This window comes from Symphalangus syndactylus, chromosome 15 (genome assembly GCF_028878055.3).
Source record: "Symphalangus syndactylus isolate Jambi chromosome 15, NHGRI_mSymSyn1-v2.1_pri, whole genome shotgun sequence".
Lineage (NCBI taxonomy): Eukaryota > Metazoa > Chordata > Mammalia > Primates > Hylobatidae > Symphalangus > Symphalangus syndactylus.
Window position 1 is genome coordinate 89,690,048 of NC_072437.2, and position 20,986 is coordinate 89,711,033.

Consider the following 20,986-nt stretch of genomic DNA (forward strand, 5'->3'; position numbering starts at 1 on the left):
ACTCAGCTGGGGAGCGGACGTCCAAAGCATTTTCTCAGAAACTCAACCTGATGTAATCTTTCTCACGTTCTTTCTCATCAGTGTCCCTCCCCACCCAGTGTGTGTGTGTGTGTGTGTGTTGGGGATACGTGGGTTGGTTCAGCCTGATCATGCATTCTCTCCACTCTTTCATTTATACATGTGGGTTGTGCTATTTAAAACATAACCGTCAAGACTTAACATCTTTGTTTTCTTGTTCCTCCCTCACACCTCTCTGCAGGCAGCCCTGGCCTCTTGAGTAGGGAGTGTCACAGGGTGGAGATGGCATATCAGTTTATCCTTTACAGACCATCCAACCTCAGGAGTTATCACTTGAAAAAATGTTTCACAGATCCTTGGGAAATGCTGGGCACATGCCCTTTTCTTAATGACTCACGGGGCAGATAAACACAGGAGGGGGCATCTCCAGGAAAGAGCCCTGTTTATACACTAGTGATTCCCAAATGCACTCAGCTTCAGAGGCTTCTTCAGAGAAGTCTTGGGTGGGCATGGCCCAGGCTTAGGCTCCTGTTCCCAGGACTGCTGGGTTGTATTTCTATATACAAAGCAGTTGATATTTTTCACAGTAATTTTTAAAATTATTTTTATTTATTTAGTTTTGGGGACAGGGTCTGGTCCTGTCACCCTGGCTGGAGCACAGTGGTGTGATCACAGCTCACTGCAGCCTCAACCTGCCAGGCGACAGCAGTGACTCCTGTGGGACAGGGATCACACCTGCAGAAGAGCTTAGGTGGGTGGATTCACTTCCTGTTGCAGCTGTAACAAACTACTGCAAACTTCTTGGCTTAAAACAATGCAAATTTGTCCTCTTACCGTCCCAGAGGTTGGAAGTTTGAAATGGGTCTTATGTGCTAAAATCAAGATGTGGGCAGGGCTGGGTCCTTCTCGAGGCTCTAGGGGAGGATCTATTCCTCGCCTCTTCCAGCTTCTGAGGCCACCACAGTTCTTGGCTTGTGGCCCTGCCTCCATCTCCAATCGCATCCCTCCAACCTCTTCCTCTATCATTGCATCTCCTCTCTGATCCTCCTACCTCCCTCTTAGAAACACCCTTGTGATTATCTGGGGCCACCCACATGGTCCAGGATCTTCTTGCCATGTCAAGACCCTTAATCACATGTGCAGGGCTCCTTTTGCCATTCACAGGCTCTGAGGATTCAGATGAGGACGTCTTGGGGACCACTGTTCTGCCTGCTGCAGGGTGTGGTGCTGGAGGCGTGGAGTGGGGTGTCTGAATCCTCCATCAGAGTCAGGTGATGGCAATGTAACCTCACATGGAGCTGGCTGGATGATTCTTGGACAAGCCTCTGCTGGCAAATCCTGATGAGCCCTAGGCACTCTGCACTGCAGCTTGCCAATGCCAGCAGGGATGGGAGACTACACTTTTGACAAACCAAGTCCAGTCCTAGACACTGAGATCTGGGCTATGACTCAGTCCTCTCTGCCCCATCACCTGTGATAGGACCTCTCCAGAGACAGAATGCGATGGGCTGGTGAGGAGCCGCTCTGTGACCTGACAGGCTTCACTGCCACCACAGCCACCTGGGGAGGTGATGGAACGGGTGGCTTGTTAAGGCCAGGAAAAGCAACAGTGTCAGTTGTGCCACACCCACACTGAGATCGGTTGAAAGCCCATGGCCAAGCACCAGACCCTCAGGCAGCACATCTCACAGTGGAAAGTGCCCGCAGCCACCACTCAGATGCTTTGGGGCTGGCACTGTGGACTTGAGAGCCACTGGTGAGACAAACAGCTCCAAAGCTGCCTGTTCAAAGAAGAAGAAGAGAGAAAAAGAAGGGAGGAGAGAAGGAAGGGATAGAAAAAAGGAAGATGGAAGGAGAGAAGGGGGTAAAAGAAGAAAGAGGAGGGGAGGGGAGGAGAGGGGAAGGGAAGGGAGGAGAGGGGAAGGAAGGGGAGGGGAGGGGAAAGGAAGGGAGGAGAGGACAGGGGGACAATCCCCCAAGCCCAATTAGCCCTCAGCCACCCCTGCAGAGATGAGCAGCTGTCCTCCAAAGCTAGGAGGCACTCTGGTTTCATTGCAGGTGAACATCAAGAGAAAATCTCACCCACAGGCAGCAGTTTGGTCCTATTTTCCCCAGGGGGGTACCTGCCTTTTGGCACCCCTCAGACGAAGCCCCTTTGGGGGCTCTATGAATTATCTTGAGTTAATAATAAGCATCAGGCACCCTCAGGGCTTGGGGCTGGGTAAAGAAGAGGAGGAAGGACCTACTCCTGATCAGTTTTGAAAACCACCCCTTCCTCAACCTTTCAGCTACCCTCCCGCCTTACAGCTGCTTCTCCCCAGAGCCTTGCCCTTTAGTCACTCCTGTCTGGGACTGGTCACCTGGTGGCCTTCTAGAGGTTGGCGCCCTACTCAGATGTCATTTGGACTCTCCTCCCCCACTGTTTAAAACAAAACAACAACCAAAAAAACACCCCCTCAGGCCAAGCATAAGTGGCTCTCACCTGTAATCCCAACTCTTTGGGAGGCCAAGGCAGGAGGATCACCTGAGACCATGAGTTCCAGACCAGCCTGGGCAACACAGCCAGACCCCTTCTCTAAAACAAAAACAAAAACAAACAAAAACCTCTTTTCCTCTTTCCCCTAGTCCCAGGAGGGGGGTGCTGGGTCTGTTGAGGGTCTTCACAATCCTGCCAGTGGGGTTGAGCCCAGGGATGGGGCCCCCATCTGCCCTGTTATTCTTCCTAGGACCCCCACTTCTGCATGCTTGGGGCCACAGTTCAGAAAAGGGGGCAGAGAGGGGATGGTGGAGTCTCCTGAGTTGGTGGAAGAGAAAGAAGAGAGCACTTCCTGACTGTGCCTGCTTCCTTCCGTCCTGCCTGAATTCTGCCTGTCTCCAAACAGTGTGGCCCCACTCAGCCTACTCATCCCCTTTCCTGCTCCCCACAGCAGCCAGGATGCACCCCTCACTGCATACAACGATCATGCACCACCTGGACCATAAGCCCTCTCCTCCCCTCCTGAGCAAATCCCTCCTGTGCTTGACCTCACTCAGTTCTCACCCTCTCTGAGCAGCATTCCCAGAAGATCTCTTCTCTGTATCTGACGTAAACTGTATTGTGGGAGGAGAGAATCTGTGGTCCCTCCAGTATGTTTGCGAAATGTGGATTCTATGCTGCAGGACTTCTCAGAACCTTTGATATAACAAGATCTGCCGGCAGGGGGCGAGCCAGCACACGTAAGGACCTCAGGCCCTTGACACCTCTTCCTCTGGGAAGCCTTCCTGGCATTACTAGAGATTACTCCTTTCTAAATTTCTCTTGCACTTAGAAGGAGTGCACCACTGTTTAGCTCTTTCTTAGTTGCTCATTTGTTTTCCCAAAACTCCACTGCCTTCGTCTAGGCCCCCCCCAGCAAAGCAGCTTGAGGACAGGAGTTCTGTTTCATACCAGGCTAAGCACCTGGCAGGAACATCACATTTTATTGACTGACTTCTAAAACTGATAAAAACTAGTAGAAAATAGTGTCAGCTTTCTGATCATTTCTCCACTTAATTGCCATCTTACATCAGCAAAAGTACTACCTGTGAGCACTTTCCATAGAAATTGAAACAAACAAGGAAGTGATTCTTAGAACAGATGCTACCAAAGGTGGAATTAACTTTTTTCTTTCCTTGTACTAATCTAGATGGTTTATCAATAGCAATACACACATCCCTACACATCACAGATACACATACACACACACCCCTACACATAACACACAAATATAGACACACAGAGCTATCCCAGACAGCCCCTCAGTTCCGGTAGTTACAGAGATGCATAGAGATGTGTACCAGAGCCTTCCTTGGTAACTCATGCCCCTTCCACACTTCCTCCCACAGCTCGCCAAGGAGAGACACTCTGCCCATTCTGCCCTGACCATGTGGCTTTCCCCTAAACACCCCTTTCCCACCCAGGCCTCTACCTTCATATTCTTCCATGAAATCACACTTCAGTGCCAGCCCAGATGCCACCCTTCCTCCCCAAAGCTGAGACCAGACATGATTTTTTCTCCTCACCAAATCCCTCTCCTAAGACACAGGAGCTCCTTCTGTCATTAGCTGTGTGTGTAGTAGTGTGTTTATGTGTGCAGTGGTGTATGGTGTGGTGCATATGTGTATGTAAATGTGCGTGAGGTATGTGTGTTGTGCATATGTGTCTATGTGTATGTGGTATGTGTGGCATATGTGTATGTGAGGTGCGTGTGGTATGTGGTGTGTGTAGTGTGAGATATATGTGTGGTGTGTGTCTATGAGTGTGTGGTATGTGGTGTGTGTGTGTGTGGTGTATGTGTCTATGTGTGCGTGGTATGTGGTGTGTGTGGTGTACATGTGTGTGTCTTGTCTTCCCTGCACTGGTTCCTTGAGGCAGGCTCTGTGCCTTCCCTGAATCCTCCCAGGCTCAGCGTGGGCTCAGGACTCCCCTGGGGACCTGGAGATGGGAGCCCCTCCCACAGTGACCTCCTTGCTGTGGCTTTTCTCTTCCTCACTCACTGTGGATGAAGCCACCTCCAGCTCCACAGCCCCTGTTGTGGTGACTTCCCACTTGCTGGGAGAGGCCAAGCTAATCTAGGTCCCTCCAGGAGATTCGCTTCGTGGGCAGTGGACACAATTCACTAGTCCTCCCCACTGCCGAGGTGAGGGCGTAATCAGAGTAAAGCCATGGATGACATAGGGAAAAGCCCTGGAGGATTAGAGCAGCCTGCATGTTTAGGCTCAGGAAGAAGGGAAGAGCCCGTGAGAGGCAAAACAGGTTAAGGTCCCTTCATGGTTGGGGGTGAGGGGGTGGGGGGTGTGTGTGTGTGTGGGGACAGGGGCATGCTGGGAGCAGGAGGGATGGAATTATCCTCTGAATGCTCTAAGGTGGGCAGGGAGCAAGGATAATTGACACTGATAGCACGAGTAACATTAAAACATTACTAGATCATTCTGATGCATTTATACTTCTAAGCATCATGTTGCACATCATAGATATATACAATTATATCAATTTTAAAAAATAAAATAAAACAAACATATATATAAAACACTGTTATTCAGAAAAACAAAGATTAACTGGAGATGGGTGGAGCTTTAAGGGGAAAACAAAGCCCCCAGCCTGAAGCGTCTAGTGCTTCATACTTTACAGGAAACCCCAATAAACCCAAATAAGTGTATCCTAAGTCACAAACAGGCAATATCAGCTTCTTTGAGGTTCCCAGAAGTAACACATGTTAACATTTTTAGCTGGATCTAAGCTTATATGGATTTTGGCATTAACTCCGAACATTAAATAGGAAGAAGAAAATGGAAGTTTATAAAACACCCATATTCCTCCAAAATAAATAAATAAATAGACTATCCCCTCACTGCTCCCTACCCCATCCCGGGAACTATTAATAGCAGGTTATTCTGTGATTAAATTCACACGATGCCACGGCCCACTCGCTGCTGTGATGGAAGTACCACACCACTGTGCTGGGTTTATATTTAGCCCCCAAAGCTGGGTCATCAGAAATAGCAGAGCAAGATTGTTCTATTTTAATCAAAAATTAGTACATTCTTTAGGAATTCATACCTAAAGGTGATGTTATTCTGTCCTGGAGAAAAGGGAAAGATATTTTAAAAGGTTGCTGAAAATGATCGAATTACTGAATACAAGGCAGGTGGGCTGAATGAGATAAGGTCCTGTCTTCTAAACCCAGACTGAAATGCCACATTAAAACTCATCACTTTCCTCATCTCCACACTCCTGTTCACTAGCACCCTTTACACTCACGTCCTCAATCCCCACTGTGCACCAGCATCATTCAGGCAGTCAATAATTCTCATCACTCTTAACAGCAACGATGACAACAGCCACTAGCATTTCTTGAGCACTCCGGATGTGCCAGGCACTATTCTAAGTGCTTTACTCAGATGACCACATCACACCCTCATGGCAGTACTGTGAGACAGGAACTATTATTATCCCCATTTGTGTAGATGAGAAGGCTGAGGCCTCGACTGCACTCAATTGCGAAGAGGTAGGATGATCTGAGGGAGACTGCACGACATATTCACTGCCTGTTGAGATCGCCTGTGACCACTACGTACCTTGCACTTGTGTGCGGGTTTCCTGTGGACTGCCCCTTCCATCCTCCTAGCTCAGGGCAGTAACAAGGACAGTTCTTATCAAACAGATGAGAAAACAGAGGTCTGGAGCAGTTTGTAAAGTGGTCCCCGGGGCTTTGGTGAGGATCTATTTTCCTTTCTTTTTCTTTTTTTTTTTATTATTATTATACTTTAAGTTTTAGGGTACATGTGCACAACATGCAGGTTTGTTACGTATGTATACATGTGCCATGTTGGTGTGCTGCACCCATTAACTCGTCATTTAGCATTAGGTATATCACCTAATGCTATCCCTCCCCCCTCCCCCCACCCCACAACAGTCCCTGGTGTGTGATGTTCCCCTTCCTGTGTCCATGTGTTCTCACTGTTCAATTCCCACCTATGAGTGAGAACATGCCCACAAAAAATGATGAGTTCATGTCCTTTGTAGGGACATGGATGAAGCTGGAAACCATCATTCTCAGCAAACTATCGCAAGGACAAAAACCAAACACCGCAGGATCTATTTTCTAAGCTACCAGGGTACTAGCTTTGTAATCAACTGCTGAAGACAGATTTCTGTCCAGGGGTTTGAGGTGGAGTCCTATAGACCCAAACACAGGAGGTAGAACATGGAGCTTTGGAGCCATCAAAAATACTGTGAGCCCCTTAAAAACCTTTTCTTTTAAAAAATGTTCAAGCCTTAAAAAAAGTTATCCAGGCCGGGTGTGGTAGCTCACGCCTGTAATCCCAGCACTTTGGGAGGCCAAGATGAGTGGATCACGAAGTCAGGAGATCGAGACCATCCTGACCAACATGGTTAAACCCCATCTCTACTAAAAATACAAAAATTAGCTGGGTATGGTGGTGCATGCCTGTAGTTCCAGCTACTTGGGAGGCTGAGGCAGGAGAATCGCTTGAACCTGGGAGGCAGAGGTTGCAGTGAGCTGAGATTGTGCCACTGCACTCCTGTCTGGGGACAGAGTGAGACTCCATCTCAAAAAAAAAAAGTTACATAAACTTGCAAGAATATTTAACATGAAGCTCAGATGTACATGATGATAAAAATACGTTGACTGTTGAGTCATCCTAACGTGTACTCTGCACTAAATGCATGTCTGAGGCTCTAAAACCCTGGGCTGCAAGTACAGGTGTTGCATATATTGTAGCATGGAGGTATCCAGTGGCAGAGCTAACCTCCAGCCTCATGCTCTTCCCCTTCTCCCACGTTTTCCTTCTGATACTTGCATTTCTAGATGCATAAAAAATGATTAAATTGGCTCCAGCTGCAGACTAGGAGGTTGTTTCGGTCAGATAGACACGGGGTGGCTCTTGAGATAAGCTACACTGTCCTGCCAAAGGACACTTTTCTTGTCCACGTAAGGTGACCAAGGGATGCTGAGGAAGCACAGATTCTCCTCCTAAGGAAAGCACCAGCATTCACCTTTGGGAGGGAGAGAGAGCTTTCCAGAGGGAGCATAATAGATTACAGGCTTTAGTGCCAGTGCCAAATGGGTTTGAACGCCCCTTCTGTGTCCTGGACAGTCAGCTGAACAACCTGAGGCTTGGTCCCATCTGTGGAAATCAGACAGTTATGCAAATAGCTCTTAGTGCCACTGTGAGGAGGGCCAGACAGGCAAGATGAGTGACAGAACCTGCCCAGGCACCCAGCACTCAGCAGTCTGGAGGTATTTGAGCATTGTCTGTCCCCTGACCTGACCGGGACCTGGATCTGCTCTCAACAGGCCTCTCTGAGGCCACTGCAGCACCTCTGTCTCAGATGGCTGCCACTTGGTCAGGTGTTGGTCAACAAGGAGCAGGAAGGCTTTGCTCCCTCCATGTCCTGATGTGGTCCATCCACAAAGGACATCCCTCCATGAAGTCATGTTCACCGGCTTTCCTTTTGGGGCTGGGGAGGGAGTATTTGCCTTTTCCCCCCACTTTCTATATTTCTATATGCTTAATTTTTTGCTATAAGTAGTTATTATGTTTTAATTGAGAACAGTTAATAGCCATCTCCATTTCAAGGACAAAAATGTTAAATTTCCATTAATTCTTTTCATTTTAGCCCTTAGATGGTTTTACATCTCTGTTTATTCATCTTCCTGAATAAAGGAGATTCTGGGATTTCACAGCATTACTTAGCATTCTCATATTCTATCCTGTAATTTCAACCACTGTCATTGTCTTCACACAAAGAAAAACAGCAAAGTAGACATCTCCCTCTGGAATGAAAACCTGGACAATGGTGTTTATGTGCCTGCCCAAGGTGAGTTTGAAAATGAAGAAAATAGAGCAGTTTGATTCCTCCTAGCTCCACAATACTTTCCAATACCAAATCAGCTTCCTCACACATCAAGGTAATCTGCAAAGGGAAACTGACAGTCAGCGTAAGTGGCTGCTCAAAGCATTTCCTTGCACATACGTTCCTTGTTTTTTTTTTTAAAACAAAGATGCAATTAAGAAAAATGTACGCAAATAAAAATTGTCTAACTCAATTGTATACACATTAGGAAATTTACCTACTAAAACAGTCATAATTTTTTAGAGCAAAAAAAAAAAAAAAACCCTGAAATTCAAATAATCTCTTTCTAATTAAACTATTTGATTGGCTGATTTTGGTCTATGCTGGACTTATAAAAAATAAGTTTTTATTTTTAATCTTTAATTTAAAAAGTTTTTATTTATTAATCTTCATTCCTTGGTAATCTAGCAGAATAATTTGAGAAACTATTTTCTAACATGTCAATTTCCAGATGTCATTTTTGAAAAAAAATGAGAATTACTGCATTTGTTTATTAAAAAGGTAATCCCATCACAATTCTTCACTAAGGTCTTAAAGACTAAAAGTTATTTGGAATGCTGTGATTTATTCTGCCTGAGGAATATATCAGGAAAATGTGATCAAGTTTTAGAAAGTATCCAAAGGATTATAAATCATTCTACTATAAAGACACATGGCCACTATGTTATTTGTGGCACTGTTCACAATAGTAAAGGCTTGGAACCAACCCAAATGCCCGTCAATGATAAACTAAAGAAAATGTGGCGCATGTACACCATGGAATTCTATGTAGCCACAAAAAAGGATGAGTTTGTCTCAAAAAAAAAGATGAGTTGATGTCCTTTGCAGGGACATGGATGAAGCTAGAAACCATCATTCTCAGCAAACTAACACAAGAACAGAAAACCAAATACTGCATATTCTCACTCGTAAGTGAGAGATGAACAATGAGAAAACATGGACACAGGGAGGGGAACATCACACACCGGGGCCTGTTGCGGAGTGAGGGGTTAGGGGAGGGATAGTATTAGGAGAAATATCTAACGTAGATGATAGGTTGATGGGTGCAGCAAACCATGGCACATGTATACCTATGTAACAAACCTGCACGCTCTGCACATGTACCTAGAACTTAAAGTATAACAAAAAAAAAAAAAGAAAGAAAGTACCTATCTTCTAAAGAAATGGGATCCCTTCCTAAGGTGGTATCACCCTCACTTTTCACAACGGGACATGCACACAACATGAAATTTCCGTACCCAGGCATCCGGAAAAACAGTCAAGCACGCATGGCATGAAGTCCTCCAGGGTATGCTGGAGGGCAGGGCTGGCCATCTAGCTATGCAGTCACATTGAGCCATGAGATAATCACCTCAATGATTCGACAGAAATGTGTAGGTACCAAGAGGTGGATATGCGGGGGAACCCTGAAATATGATAAAGGACTACGCCACCAGCATTTCTCTGGAATCTATGATTAGGCAAGGTTCTAAAGTACGTAGTCTGTGTCAATGGAGACGTCACAATGTCTATTTCCCTTTGAAGGAAGGTGAGCGCATGTCCCAGTTTGCCTGGATAGTCCCGGTTTAGGCCAGTTACCCTGGCATAACTATTCATAGTGCCTCCTTCCACTCTTCAAGGTGTCCTGGTGTGGGTGAAGATTACACTGTCAACTCCCTTCAGGTGTGGCTCACTTACACCCCCCAGCCACCCCAAGATGCCCACAGAGCTTTCCCAGCAGAGCCCACTAGTCAAGATTTTTCTGCTCCTCCTCCTGACCCACTCCCTCAAGGCCAAGGAACCCAAAACATATCCCTCCTGATTGAGATGTGTTTGAGAACAGCCTTTTGCAGACACTCGCCCTAGAACAGAGGGGTGCAAATGATGTGGTAATTTAAGCCTGTGTCCGATCCAGCGGGGCAGGGACTTTGACAGGAGCTGCCTTCTAGCGTTCTCCCCACACGCCGCTGAGGCAGGCCTGCATTAGAGAAAGGGACTCACACCAGTGCTGGGGATGGCAGATCAAGGGGGCTCTGCCCACCCTCATTTCCCCTGCTGTTAAAATCTCATCCTCCTCTGCCTCCTAAAAAGACATGAAGCCAAGCCAGTGCCTCACAGAAGCCCTCGTGAAGACAGGATGGCACTGGTCTCTGACCACGCATCTCACTCACAGGCAGATTTTTAGAGGAATGACAGGAACTTTATTCTAATATTGCATGAAATGTTTTTGAAGTAGAAATGATTATCTGACAAAAAAATTCCTTACATTTTGACCATCTAAAAGGTTATTTTCTATAAAATTATATAAATATTTCCATGTCCATATATGAAAACAATGTTTATGGTCCTAAAAGTTTTAAAAATCAACAGAATTAGATTCTTTAGATAATGATCAGCCTAGCCAGAAAACAACATTCCCCAAGCAAGCATAAAGAGAGGGCACAATTACTGACGAATAGCAGAAATGTGCTGCGGGCTGGAGTGGGGGTGCTGAAAACAATGAAAACACAATCAACGGCATGCTTGGATTTTATAAAATAAAACCCTGCAAAAACTATATGTAAAAAGTGAAACTAACCATCCAAGGTGAAGGTCAGATGACCTCCTGAATCAAGTGCATTCTGAGTTGAAACAATGAATAGATCACCTGGTAGATTTGTTCTTCCAGGAGGCAAGGACCTTTTCCTTGTTTATTCTTATCAGGAAAACTTCTGTTCAAGGTAGAAGGACAATTAGAGTGAAGCCTTCACAGCTGACAGACACGGCTTGTCCATTGGCTATGTCATCCTGGGCAAAGTCCTCAGCCTCTTGGAGCCTGTTTCCTTGCCTGTAAAATGTGGACAGTAATAGCTACCTTGCTGGTTGGTTGGGAGGATTAGATGTAATCTATCAAAAGTGCTGCTAAAACTGCCCCTGGCAAGTAATGGACACTGAAAAAAATCACTAAAACTATTTTGTGTGGGAGAAAAGGGTTTCACCCAGAATTTAATCCAACTCTACTAGTTTGCTCCCAAGGGGTTCTGTCAATCACAACCAACTTCAGAGTCTAAAACTGGACCCATTCTTCTGCTCTGAGAGCCACTGCCAGGTAAACAGATGCTCCCTTCGGGGTGCTGTGGCCACTCCTTTTCTGAAGCCCCCGGGCAGCGTGCAGAATGCAGGCTCAGGGAGGCTGTGTTTTCCTCCTATTTGGGCAGTACCATTTCCTCCAAGCCACACAAGGCCAGGCACTAGTGACGTAATTCTCTACTGAACCCCACGAGGTGACAATCACACAGAAGACTGAAAACGAAGCCCCTTGGGCCGTGCAGGGAGGCTCCTGCACACATACATCTCCCATGGGGCAAATGTTTCGAGCACCACAGGCTGGGCAGGGATATGGAAGGACGTCCTGAATCGCGAGAACCTAGACCCCACAGGAAGCTGAGTCTGGACTCTCAGGTCAGGCTCTGAGACCCTCACTCCAGCTGGTCAGCAACAACACTATTGAGAAGCCACCACTCCATGGAGAAGTGGGCTTTAAGCAAAAAAGAACTCTCCTCAACTTGAAGAAGAGTGTGGCAAGCTCCCTGGCTGGGGATGTGCGAGCCAGGAAGCAGGTTCAGGCTGAAATGCACACTCCAGAGCATTGGAGAAGCGCCTGAGAGCAGCAGCAAAGACCACAAGGACAGTGGTCCCACCCTCCCAGGTGACAGGCAGGGTTGCGAGGGGTCCCCACTAACAAGCACACAGGAGAGAAAAGGAACAGACTGTGCAGGAAGAAAGCAACAAGCACACCTGAGGTAAACTGTGGTCTCAGAAACACAATGCACACAGACAGGCGTCATCAGAAAGAGCCTGACAGTGAGGTCTGCAGTTCTCTGGAAAGGCCCGGTGAGGTTTTTTGGTCCTGATGAAACTGTTCTCCATTTCACAGCAGTCATCCTAAATACTCCAAGCAGAGGTCTGTGAGAAGGGTGACTCGCCTCTCACCTTCTACAGTCCAGCCAAGGACTAGAGTCCAAGACAAAGCCCACGCTGATGGTCCCGTGAGGCCAAGAGGCAGGCAGGGCCGTCCTCTCCAGGCCAAGCCCAGCTGCACCAAGACAAGGCCGTGTGCTGCAGGGCAGGATGACTGGACATATCCAGGGAGTGGAAGTCCCCAAAGCTGGAGGCTAGCTCAGCCCATCCTGCTGCTGGCTGTCCTGCTCAGCTTGTGGTGAGTGGAGGCAAGTCCCTGCCCCGGCCTGGCCGCCTGAAGTCGTCAGATGTACTGCTCCTCATCCCTGTCATTCAGGAGCAGAGACCACTTGTCCCCACCATCATCCGCTGCAGCGCTGTGCCGAGATGGCTTGTCGGACGTCAGGGAGGACAGCGACACCTGGCTGACATAGCTGACCTGGTCCCATGGTGTGGCCCTGGGGGAGTCCCGCCGCCTGTCATCCATGCCTATGTGCACACTGACCTGGGATGCTGTCAGGGGCTTCATGTGGCCATGCGCCTGTGCCTCATACCTCTCCAGGTCAGGCTTCTTATAGCTGGAAAGCAGGAATGCAACAGCATCTGAGCCATTCTAGAAACAAGGCTCTTTTTTTTCTAAGCCTGGTGAAGGCCTCTCATCCATATTTTAGTAACATTCAGTACCAAAACCTCAAGAGTTTCCAAGGAAAAAGACATTAAACTCCCTATGGTTCCAGGAAAGCTCACCTGATTTAGAAACTTCCTAAGCAAATGCCTTGCACATTGTAGACTGCCACTAACTTTTGTTAAATGAATGCGCTCATAAATAAGTGAACATCTTTTTTAAATAAAAAAGTGATAGATAATACACAGGGACCCATGTCTGCTTGATGTTCACATAAACAGCCCTTGAGGAGCAGAGTAAGGGCAGCCCAGCACATAAATGGGCAGCAGTGAATTGCCTGCTCATGGTGCTGATAAGTTACACGCATGCACACCAGGCTCCATGTGGGCTGCCACTGCAGCGTTTGTCCCAGGTGAATGAATGGTGAATGAGAGGCAAGTTCCACTGTGCCAAGCATGCAGAATGACAAGGCCTCCTGGGAGCCTCCCACAGATGCTCCACCTGAAGGGACTCACCACTTGAGCTGCAGGGATGAGAGCACCACAGACACAGAGGAGGCCGCCATGGCTGCTGAGCCCATCCAGGGCTGCAGCACAATGCCGATGGGCATGAAGACACCTGGGGAAGAAAGAACTCGCACTCACACCTAGGCCTGGGGAGAGGAGCCAGGAGAGGGCTTCAGGCACCGGGCTGGCCCCATCCTCAGTGGCCCCCAGTGAGGTCTCCACCTGGTGTGCTCGGAAGCCCCTGCCAGTGGATCTTGCCCACAGGCCCCCCAAAGTGAGGTTTCCTATAAAGCTGGGTGTGGGATGCTGTTGAGTGGGCCTGGCTCTCTTCCACTCGCCCTGACATTCCCAGAACCACCCACAGGTGGCATCCCATTTCAGGGCGAGCTCCAGGGCAGCGACAAACTACAGGGAGTGGGAGGAGCGGGAGGAGAAAAGCGGCAGGAGGTGAGGGAGCCAGCTGCCCATCCTGCAGCCACAGTCCCACAGAGGACAAACACGGCTGATGGCCACAGCCCTTGTCTAGCAGATGATCTTGCCTCCAGGGCTTCACGACATCTTTAAAAGAGGAATGAGAGCCACGTCCCAGGACAGGGTCAGGAGACAGGTATGGTCAACTTTGTGTGGCAGAGGCACACACACTGGGGGAATTAAGCTCCTGAGCCGGCTCTGGGGACAAGAAGTAAACCTGCCTGACTCACTGGGCTCAGGAGGCCAAGGCCCTGTTACACAAGTCACCACTAACCACTCAGACACAAGGGAGACTGAGGCAGGAATGCTGTGATTACAAACTTGATCTCTCCTCAGCCCATGGAGGAGCACTCTGGAGCTTTTCATTGCCATGTTCCTGGGGGCAGGGAGCAGGCGGTGGGGGAGAGGCAGTTCTTAGGAAGGGGGAATGAGGGGGAATTACAAAGCAGAAAAATCTATTTCTTTTTTCTTTTTTTCTGAGATAGGGTTTCACTCTTGCCCAGGCTAGAGTACAGTGGTGCGATCATGGGTCACTGCCACCTCCAACTCCTGGGCTCAATAAATCCTCCTGCCCCAGCCTCTGTACTCCCAGATGGGACTAAGGTGTATGCTGCCACGCCCAGCTAATTTTAAAATTTTTTGTAGAGATGGAGTCTCCCTATGTTGCCCAGGTGAGTCTTGAACCCCTGAGCTCAAATGACCCTCCTGCCTCAGCCTCCCAAAGTGTTGGGATTACAGGCATGTGCCACCACGCCTGGTCAAAAAGCCATTTCTTTCCATGATCATTTGTGTAACTCAGAGTGAAACTTGGGCAGGATTAATGTTCAGGATAAGGTTCTGAAACACCAATAATTGTGCCTAGCATGTAGCAGATGCCCCACAATTCTTATTAATGATTATTTCTCAGACTATATGTCTTAACAAATGGCTTAGAAAATAAGGCCACAGTAAAATAGGGCTCAGAAAATACAGCCAAGCAAATCCATTAGCTCTTTAGAAAGGACCAGAGTGAATCAAGGTTTCGGGTCCTCTCCACAGTTTCTCATTTAAAGACATATAAAGCAGGGGACATAAAAAAAAAAAAACAAAAAACATCCTTTCTAAAACGCCTCTAGCCAGCCAGTGAGTGAGCCACTCACTAACCCCAGCAGGAACCTGGGAGAGAGAAGCCTTTCTGGGCGCAGCTGGAGCACAGTGGGTAAGAGCTGCCTACCTGCCGCAATGGGTATCCCAACCAGGTTATAAATCAGTGCCAGGACCAGGTTGATGTGTATCCTTCGGACAGTCCTCTTGGAAAGGTGAATGCTAGCCACCACATCCAGCAAATCATTCTAATGGAGAGGAGCACATGGTGAGGAAGGGGTCTGCCCACTGCCCTCACAGCACCCACAGCCTGGCTGCAGCCGCACTCACTCTGATAAGGACGACGTCGGCTGCCTCGATGGCCACATCCGTGCCGGTGCCAATGGCGACACCCATGTCTGCCTGGGCCAAGGCCGGGGAGTCATTGACCCCATCCCCCACCATGGCGACTTTCTTCCCTTTATTCTGGAGCTCCTGGACCTTAGCCACCTTGTGCGAAGGCAGCACCTCTGCAAAGACTTTGTTGATGCCAACCTAAGATGAAAGTAAGGCAATGCCTGGTGTTGGCAAAAGGTATCAGATAGCAGCAGAAACCTCCAGTTACCCTTGCCCCCCTCTGCCCTCGGCCTCTGGGTCCAGTCAGTGACATTGGTCAATCACACCCTGCAGGTTTGCTGTCACAGGGCCAGTTTATCCCTGGCTCCCGCCTCAACACCCTGCACTGGTTTAGGCCCTGTCCTTTTCTGGATGTGCAAGCAACCCCCTTGCTGGTCTCCCTGTCAGTCCTCCAACTCTCGTCTCCATGTGCTGCCCCCATGGTCTTTCCAAAGCATCTGTCCAGCCATGTCCCTACTCTCCTGCCTCATGTCCTCCAGTAGACCCCATGCACCTCCCAGATGAGGGCAGCTCAACTCTCGGGTCTGCTTCCGAGGCCCCCAGGGTCCCAGGGTCTGGCAGCTGGTACCACACTCGACCACACCATTCAGCTCCCCGCAGCGTCTCCAAATCGCCGTGCTACTCTGTGCCCCTGGGAAATGCTCCTGCTGCCTGCTCTGTCCTGGGAACGTGCAGTTTTCCTTTCCTAGTCCCTTTCCTGCTTCTCAGATCTACACCATCACTGGTCCACCTTCCTGTAAGACCATGAGCCCCTCAAGGGCAGAGCCCCCTTCACTCCTCACAGAGCCTGGCCCCACACCTGCCTGTCACATTCGTGGTGCTTCATAAGTACCTGCTGAATGGATGAACAAGTGCTAGCCAGAAAAGGGGGGAAGGACACTAAACACGTCCATAATTAGCAAGGAGGACCATGGAAAACAGCGGTACTGCTGCTTCCCTCAAGGAACACAATTAAGCTTTCAGAAACCTAGAGCTCTGCACACATTTGGAGGTGCATAATTTCTAGGAATCCAAACTGGAGCTGCTGCTGTGTGAGAAGTCAGGCAGCCATCCAGTGGTGCTGTCCTCACAGGCCAAACTCAGCATCAGGGGCTGCTGGGTCAGGAGACTCTGCCCAGGAGTCACTTATCTGAGCACCCGAGTGAAAAGAGCTGAGCTGGCAAAATCTTCCCTTAACATAAAGGTTTAGAAAATGTCTATCTTAGCCCTTAAGCCACATACTTTTTTTCCATTGCAAAGACTGGGAAAAGGTTAGAGAACACTGGAACTCCTTTCCCAGGATGCATGCGCCCAAGCCCCAGGGAAGAGAACTTTGCACAGCACCACGGTGCTCACGTGCAACACCACACGGCCACAGAATGAAGCACGTGGAGAGAAAAGCATCCAGCAAGGGAGACAGAGCAGGAGTACAGCTCAGTGCTGGGCCAACTGGTGCTTACTTTTGTCTCTAACTGCTTTTATGAGCTTTACACAGTTTGCAACATTAAAGGGCTGTACCTGGGTGGCAATGGCTCTGGCTGTCTTCCGGTTGTCTCCCGTGATCAGAACCACGTCCACACCCATGCTTTGCAGCGTGTGCACAGCCAGGGAGGCCTCCTGCTTGACAGCGTCTGCGATAGCGATCATCCCACACAGCACACCTGGAACGAACCAGACAGCATCAGCAGCTACACAGGTTGGGGCACCCTGCACCAAGATACCACATTTGCAATGTTCTCATCATATAATATTACGTGCAAAAAACAAAACGTCAAATTATATAACACAATGCGGGTTTTTTGCTTTTTAAAAAGTACATGCATTTACAGATGTACACAAAAGTCTGGAAGCAATATAATCAAAATCTTTGCAGTGGCTCCCCAAGGAATAGGATTATGAGTGATTTCATTTTCTCCTTTATAGCTGAATTTTCCAAACTTCCTGCAAGGAGCACGTATGACACTTTGCAAAGTGCCTGGCTTGTAATAAGAATTCAACACACGTTAGCTACTAAAATTCAAGACATATAACAGATATCACTTAAAGTGATAAACGTCCAAACTAGAAAATCAATCCTTCCTTTGTCTTTTCCTACAGGAAACATTTTGGCAGAATTTCTCTTTGAGTGAATCTTTAGCTATGGAAGCAGGAGGGCTTTTAAGGCTGAGGTGTGAATGAGAACAGAGTGAGGGATGACATATGAGAGGGCACGACTCCTTTAGTTGTGCCAGTTCTGGTTTGATAGCCGAGGGGAGGGTGGATTTACAAAGACTTAGAAAAAGGGAAAAAAGGAGAATGTGAGAGGAAGACATATTTGGCTGCAGCATTCAAAAGGTGTCATATATTTTATTTCTTGTTTGCATATACTGTTACTTCTATTAGCAGAAACTAACATTAACAAAGTAAAGACTCCAATCTCTCTGGGATGTAAAGCCCAGGATAGAACCAGGATAGAATCTGAGCACTAAAACACACGCAGTCTTTTTTTTTTTTGAGATGGAGTTTCGCTCTTGTTGCCCAGGCTAATGCAGTGGTGTGATCTTGGCTCACCACAACCTCCAACTCCTGGGTTCAAGCAATTCTCCTGCCTCAGGCTCCCAAGTAGCTGGGATTAGAGGCATGCGCCACTACACCCGGCTAATTTTTTTATTTTTAGTAGAGACGGGGTTTCCCCATGTTGGTCAGGCTGGTCTCGAACTCCCGACCTCAGGTGATCCGCCCACCTCGGCCTCCCAAAGTGCTGGGATTACAGGTGTGAGCCACCGCACCCGGCCAACACACAGTCTTGAGATCTGTACTCTGTGCAACACCAGTCTGTATAAAGCAGATGGAAGGGCAGGCGCAGTGGCTCACGCCTGTAATCCCAGTACTTTGGGAGGCCAAGGCAAGCAGATCACCTAAGGTCAGGAGTTCGAGACCAGCCTGGTGAAACCCCGTCTCTACTAAAAATACAAACTTTAGCTGGGCGTGGTGGCAGGGGCCTGTAATCCCAGCTACTCAGGAGTCTGAGGCAGGAGAATTGCTTGAACCCAGAAGGCAGAGGTTGCAGTGAGACGAGATCTCACCGTTGCACTACAGCCTGGGTGACAAGAGGGAAACTCGGTCTAAAAAAAAAAACGAAAGTAATAATAAATAAATAAAGCAGACAGAGAAGGGTGGCATGGATCTCATTATTTAAATGCGTCCTGTAGTTAAACCTGTTGGGAAGTGAATTCCCGCTTTGTCTGCAAGGATGAATGAGAAGGACGACTCTGAACTGCCCACCTGGACAAGAGCAATGATGATGACACAGACAGTTTAGAATTCCAAGGTCAAGAAGACTGAGGCCAGACCAGAGCTGGCTCTGGGGCCAAGATGGACACAGTGGGAAAGAATGAAGAGAAAAGACAAAAATACAATCTTTTGGAAAACAGGCCTGAAATTAAGAGAGGAAGGTTTTTGTTTGTTTTCTTTTCCTTTTTAAAGGAGGACTCTTTTGCCTGATATCTGTAGAAAACTGTATTTCTGAGAGAGCGGAAGGAAGGCAGAAGCAGAAGATACCGTCAATAGCCACCAGGATGGCCGTCTGTCCTTTCATCTCGTGGTCTGTCATAGCGTCACTGACGTCGCTAGAAATGGTTAAACCGTTGCGCCTCAGCCACTCACGGTTTCCAATTAGCACAGAGAAGGTCTGGGGGGCTGCATCTATTCAAAAGAGGCTGTGGTTATTTCTAAATGGTCCAATTTCACTGTGAACTAAAAACCATGCAATCCTTTTAACAGCAAAATATCCTTTTAACCATTCTGAAAAACTGTAACCTTGTAAGCACCTCTTGTGACAGCATCCTTTAGGACAAGGAAAAAAAAAGTAAAATTAATGTGTAGGACATGTGGGTATGAATTAAGATGGGGCATTAATAGTACATGCTATATGGGGAGAAATGGTATAAACGTATTAAACATAAGGCAATGTCCGTCTTTGTCTTAGAAGTATCCACTGATCTTTTTCTGCAGGGATTAGAAGCACTTAGGTATTTGCCCAGCACACAAAGCAAGTGTTGACTACATTCATTACCGCTTGGTATCAATAACCCCAGGTGAATCAACAAATAATCAGACACATCTACATGAAACGTTTAAAACTGTAACTCCCAAGGCTAATGCACCTCTCACCTGTCACTTTCTAACAGCGTGTGCTGCTAGCTGAGGTGTCACTGCACGGCCAGGCTCTGGAAGCTCTCACGGAAAGGCCATCCTGGGGTTTTAAAGGCTGGAAGGTGGTGGATGGCTTCTAACCACACAATCTAAGTCACAATTTCACTACCAACACTTAGGAAAAACACTGGTCACAGGTTTTGAGTGTTTTCCACCCTTTATTCTGGTGGCTGGCAAGCTACCTGGAGAATAAGAAAGGCCATTCTTCAAAAGCAGCTGTCCCTCCAAGCAGTGTCCCTTCCTGGCTTGGGCAGACATTTCCCTCTGCTTTCCCTGACTTTTTCTGCCTGCTTTGTAAATACCAGAATTCTACCACACAGAATGGAAACAGGAAGAACAAAAGTGGAATTCCCTCTGCCTACTCTGTAGCTTATGAGAAGCAAGACTGATACAGGATAAGAAAGAGGAGAATCAAAATCATGGGTCAGCTAAACAATGCTCTGTGAATTTAAGGCAGCCATAAGCAACAAAATTTAGATGCACCCAAGAACATGAGAGAAACTTTCCTGGGTGTGGGGAGGCAGGCTTGGGTGCCTTAGCCATGAACCGCCTGCCGCACAGCAGAGGCAATCACTGCTGGGCGTGGTGCTCTCTGTGGTTTGACCCACCTCTACTTTTAACCAGCTGCAGAGACAAAGGCCAGCAATACCTTTTTCTGCGGGAAGGCTGCCAGCCTCATTCAGGTGACTGGCCGGTGCACTCAAAGGGCGCTCACTGTGCGCCAGGATGCCTTCCACGTTGCTGACTTTGCACCCAATTCCACAGCCTGGCACTGCCTGGAAGTCCGTGCAGTATCCCAAGGTCTCTGTTCCAAGTTCCTGGGAAGGTAGAAAGAGAGGAAGAGGAACCTGTAAGCCAAGAGGGGTGAAGTGAGAGGGAGGGGTAGGTAGGACAGGGACACAGGGTGAAGGTGGCAAGAGAGCAAAGGAAAGCGGGAACTGAGAGAAAGGAGGGGAGGGAGGTGGAACGGGTGGGAAAGGTTAAGATAGTGACTAGTAACTTGTAATTATTTCTCCCTACTTTGGTAAAGATATTATAGCTGTAAGTTGAATGAGACTAAATAGCCTAAAACCTTTCCCTGGGTGGGTGCCTCATGACAGTGAACAGGTTACCGACTGGAAAGGAAAAAGGCAATTCATATCAAACACCTCAAATTAAAGAGCAGTGCAGGTGCCAAAGAGAGGGAGATGTGAATTTTATGTTGCAAATAATTTCATAAAAACAATGGAATAAGTAGTGTTAACAAAGCTCTTTGAGGCTATCAAGAGATAATTGCCTGTGTATCAGACCCTGGAGGAGGAGGGGACGAGGAGGAGGGGACAAGGTGGCAGGGGAAAGGAATGGCTGGGGTTTCTAGATTGCCCGTCCTCCCCCAGGCTGTGAGCTCCCAAAGGGTAG

At 47.9% G+C, this 20,986-nt stretch overlaps 1 protein-coding gene across 26 annotated transcripts in view; it reads right to left on the reverse strand.

Annotated features, from left to right (window-relative positions):
• Positions 1–20,986, reverse strand: part of LOC129464004 (transmembrane protein 272) — a 201,710-nt gene that overhangs the window by 112,286 nt on the left and 68,438 nt on the right. For 20 of the 26 annotated variants that reach the window (XM_063619204.1, XM_055244792.2, XM_055244801.2 and 17 more), the window contains 7 exons: positions 20,238–20,406; positions 18,935–19,078; positions 16,913–17,055; positions 15,350–15,553; positions 15,150–15,267; positions 13,475–13,577; positions 10,574–12,912 (listed from right to left, as the gene is read on the reverse strand). In XM_063619204.1, the coding sequence (XP_063475274.1) occupies positions 12,639–12,912; positions 13,475–13,577; positions 15,150–15,267; positions 15,350–15,553; positions 16,913–17,055; positions 18,935–19,078; positions 20,238–20,406 (1,155 nt within the window). In that variant the 3' untranslated portion in view covers positions 10,574–12,638. Of the gene's footprint in view, positions 1–10,573; positions 12,913–13,474; positions 13,578–15,149; positions 15,268–15,349; positions 15,554–16,912; positions 17,056–18,934; positions 19,079–20,237; positions 20,407–20,986 lie in introns of those variants that run through there. The other 6 variants (XR_010116060.1, XM_055244776.2, XM_055244789.2 and 3 more) reach the window with 6 other exon arrangements.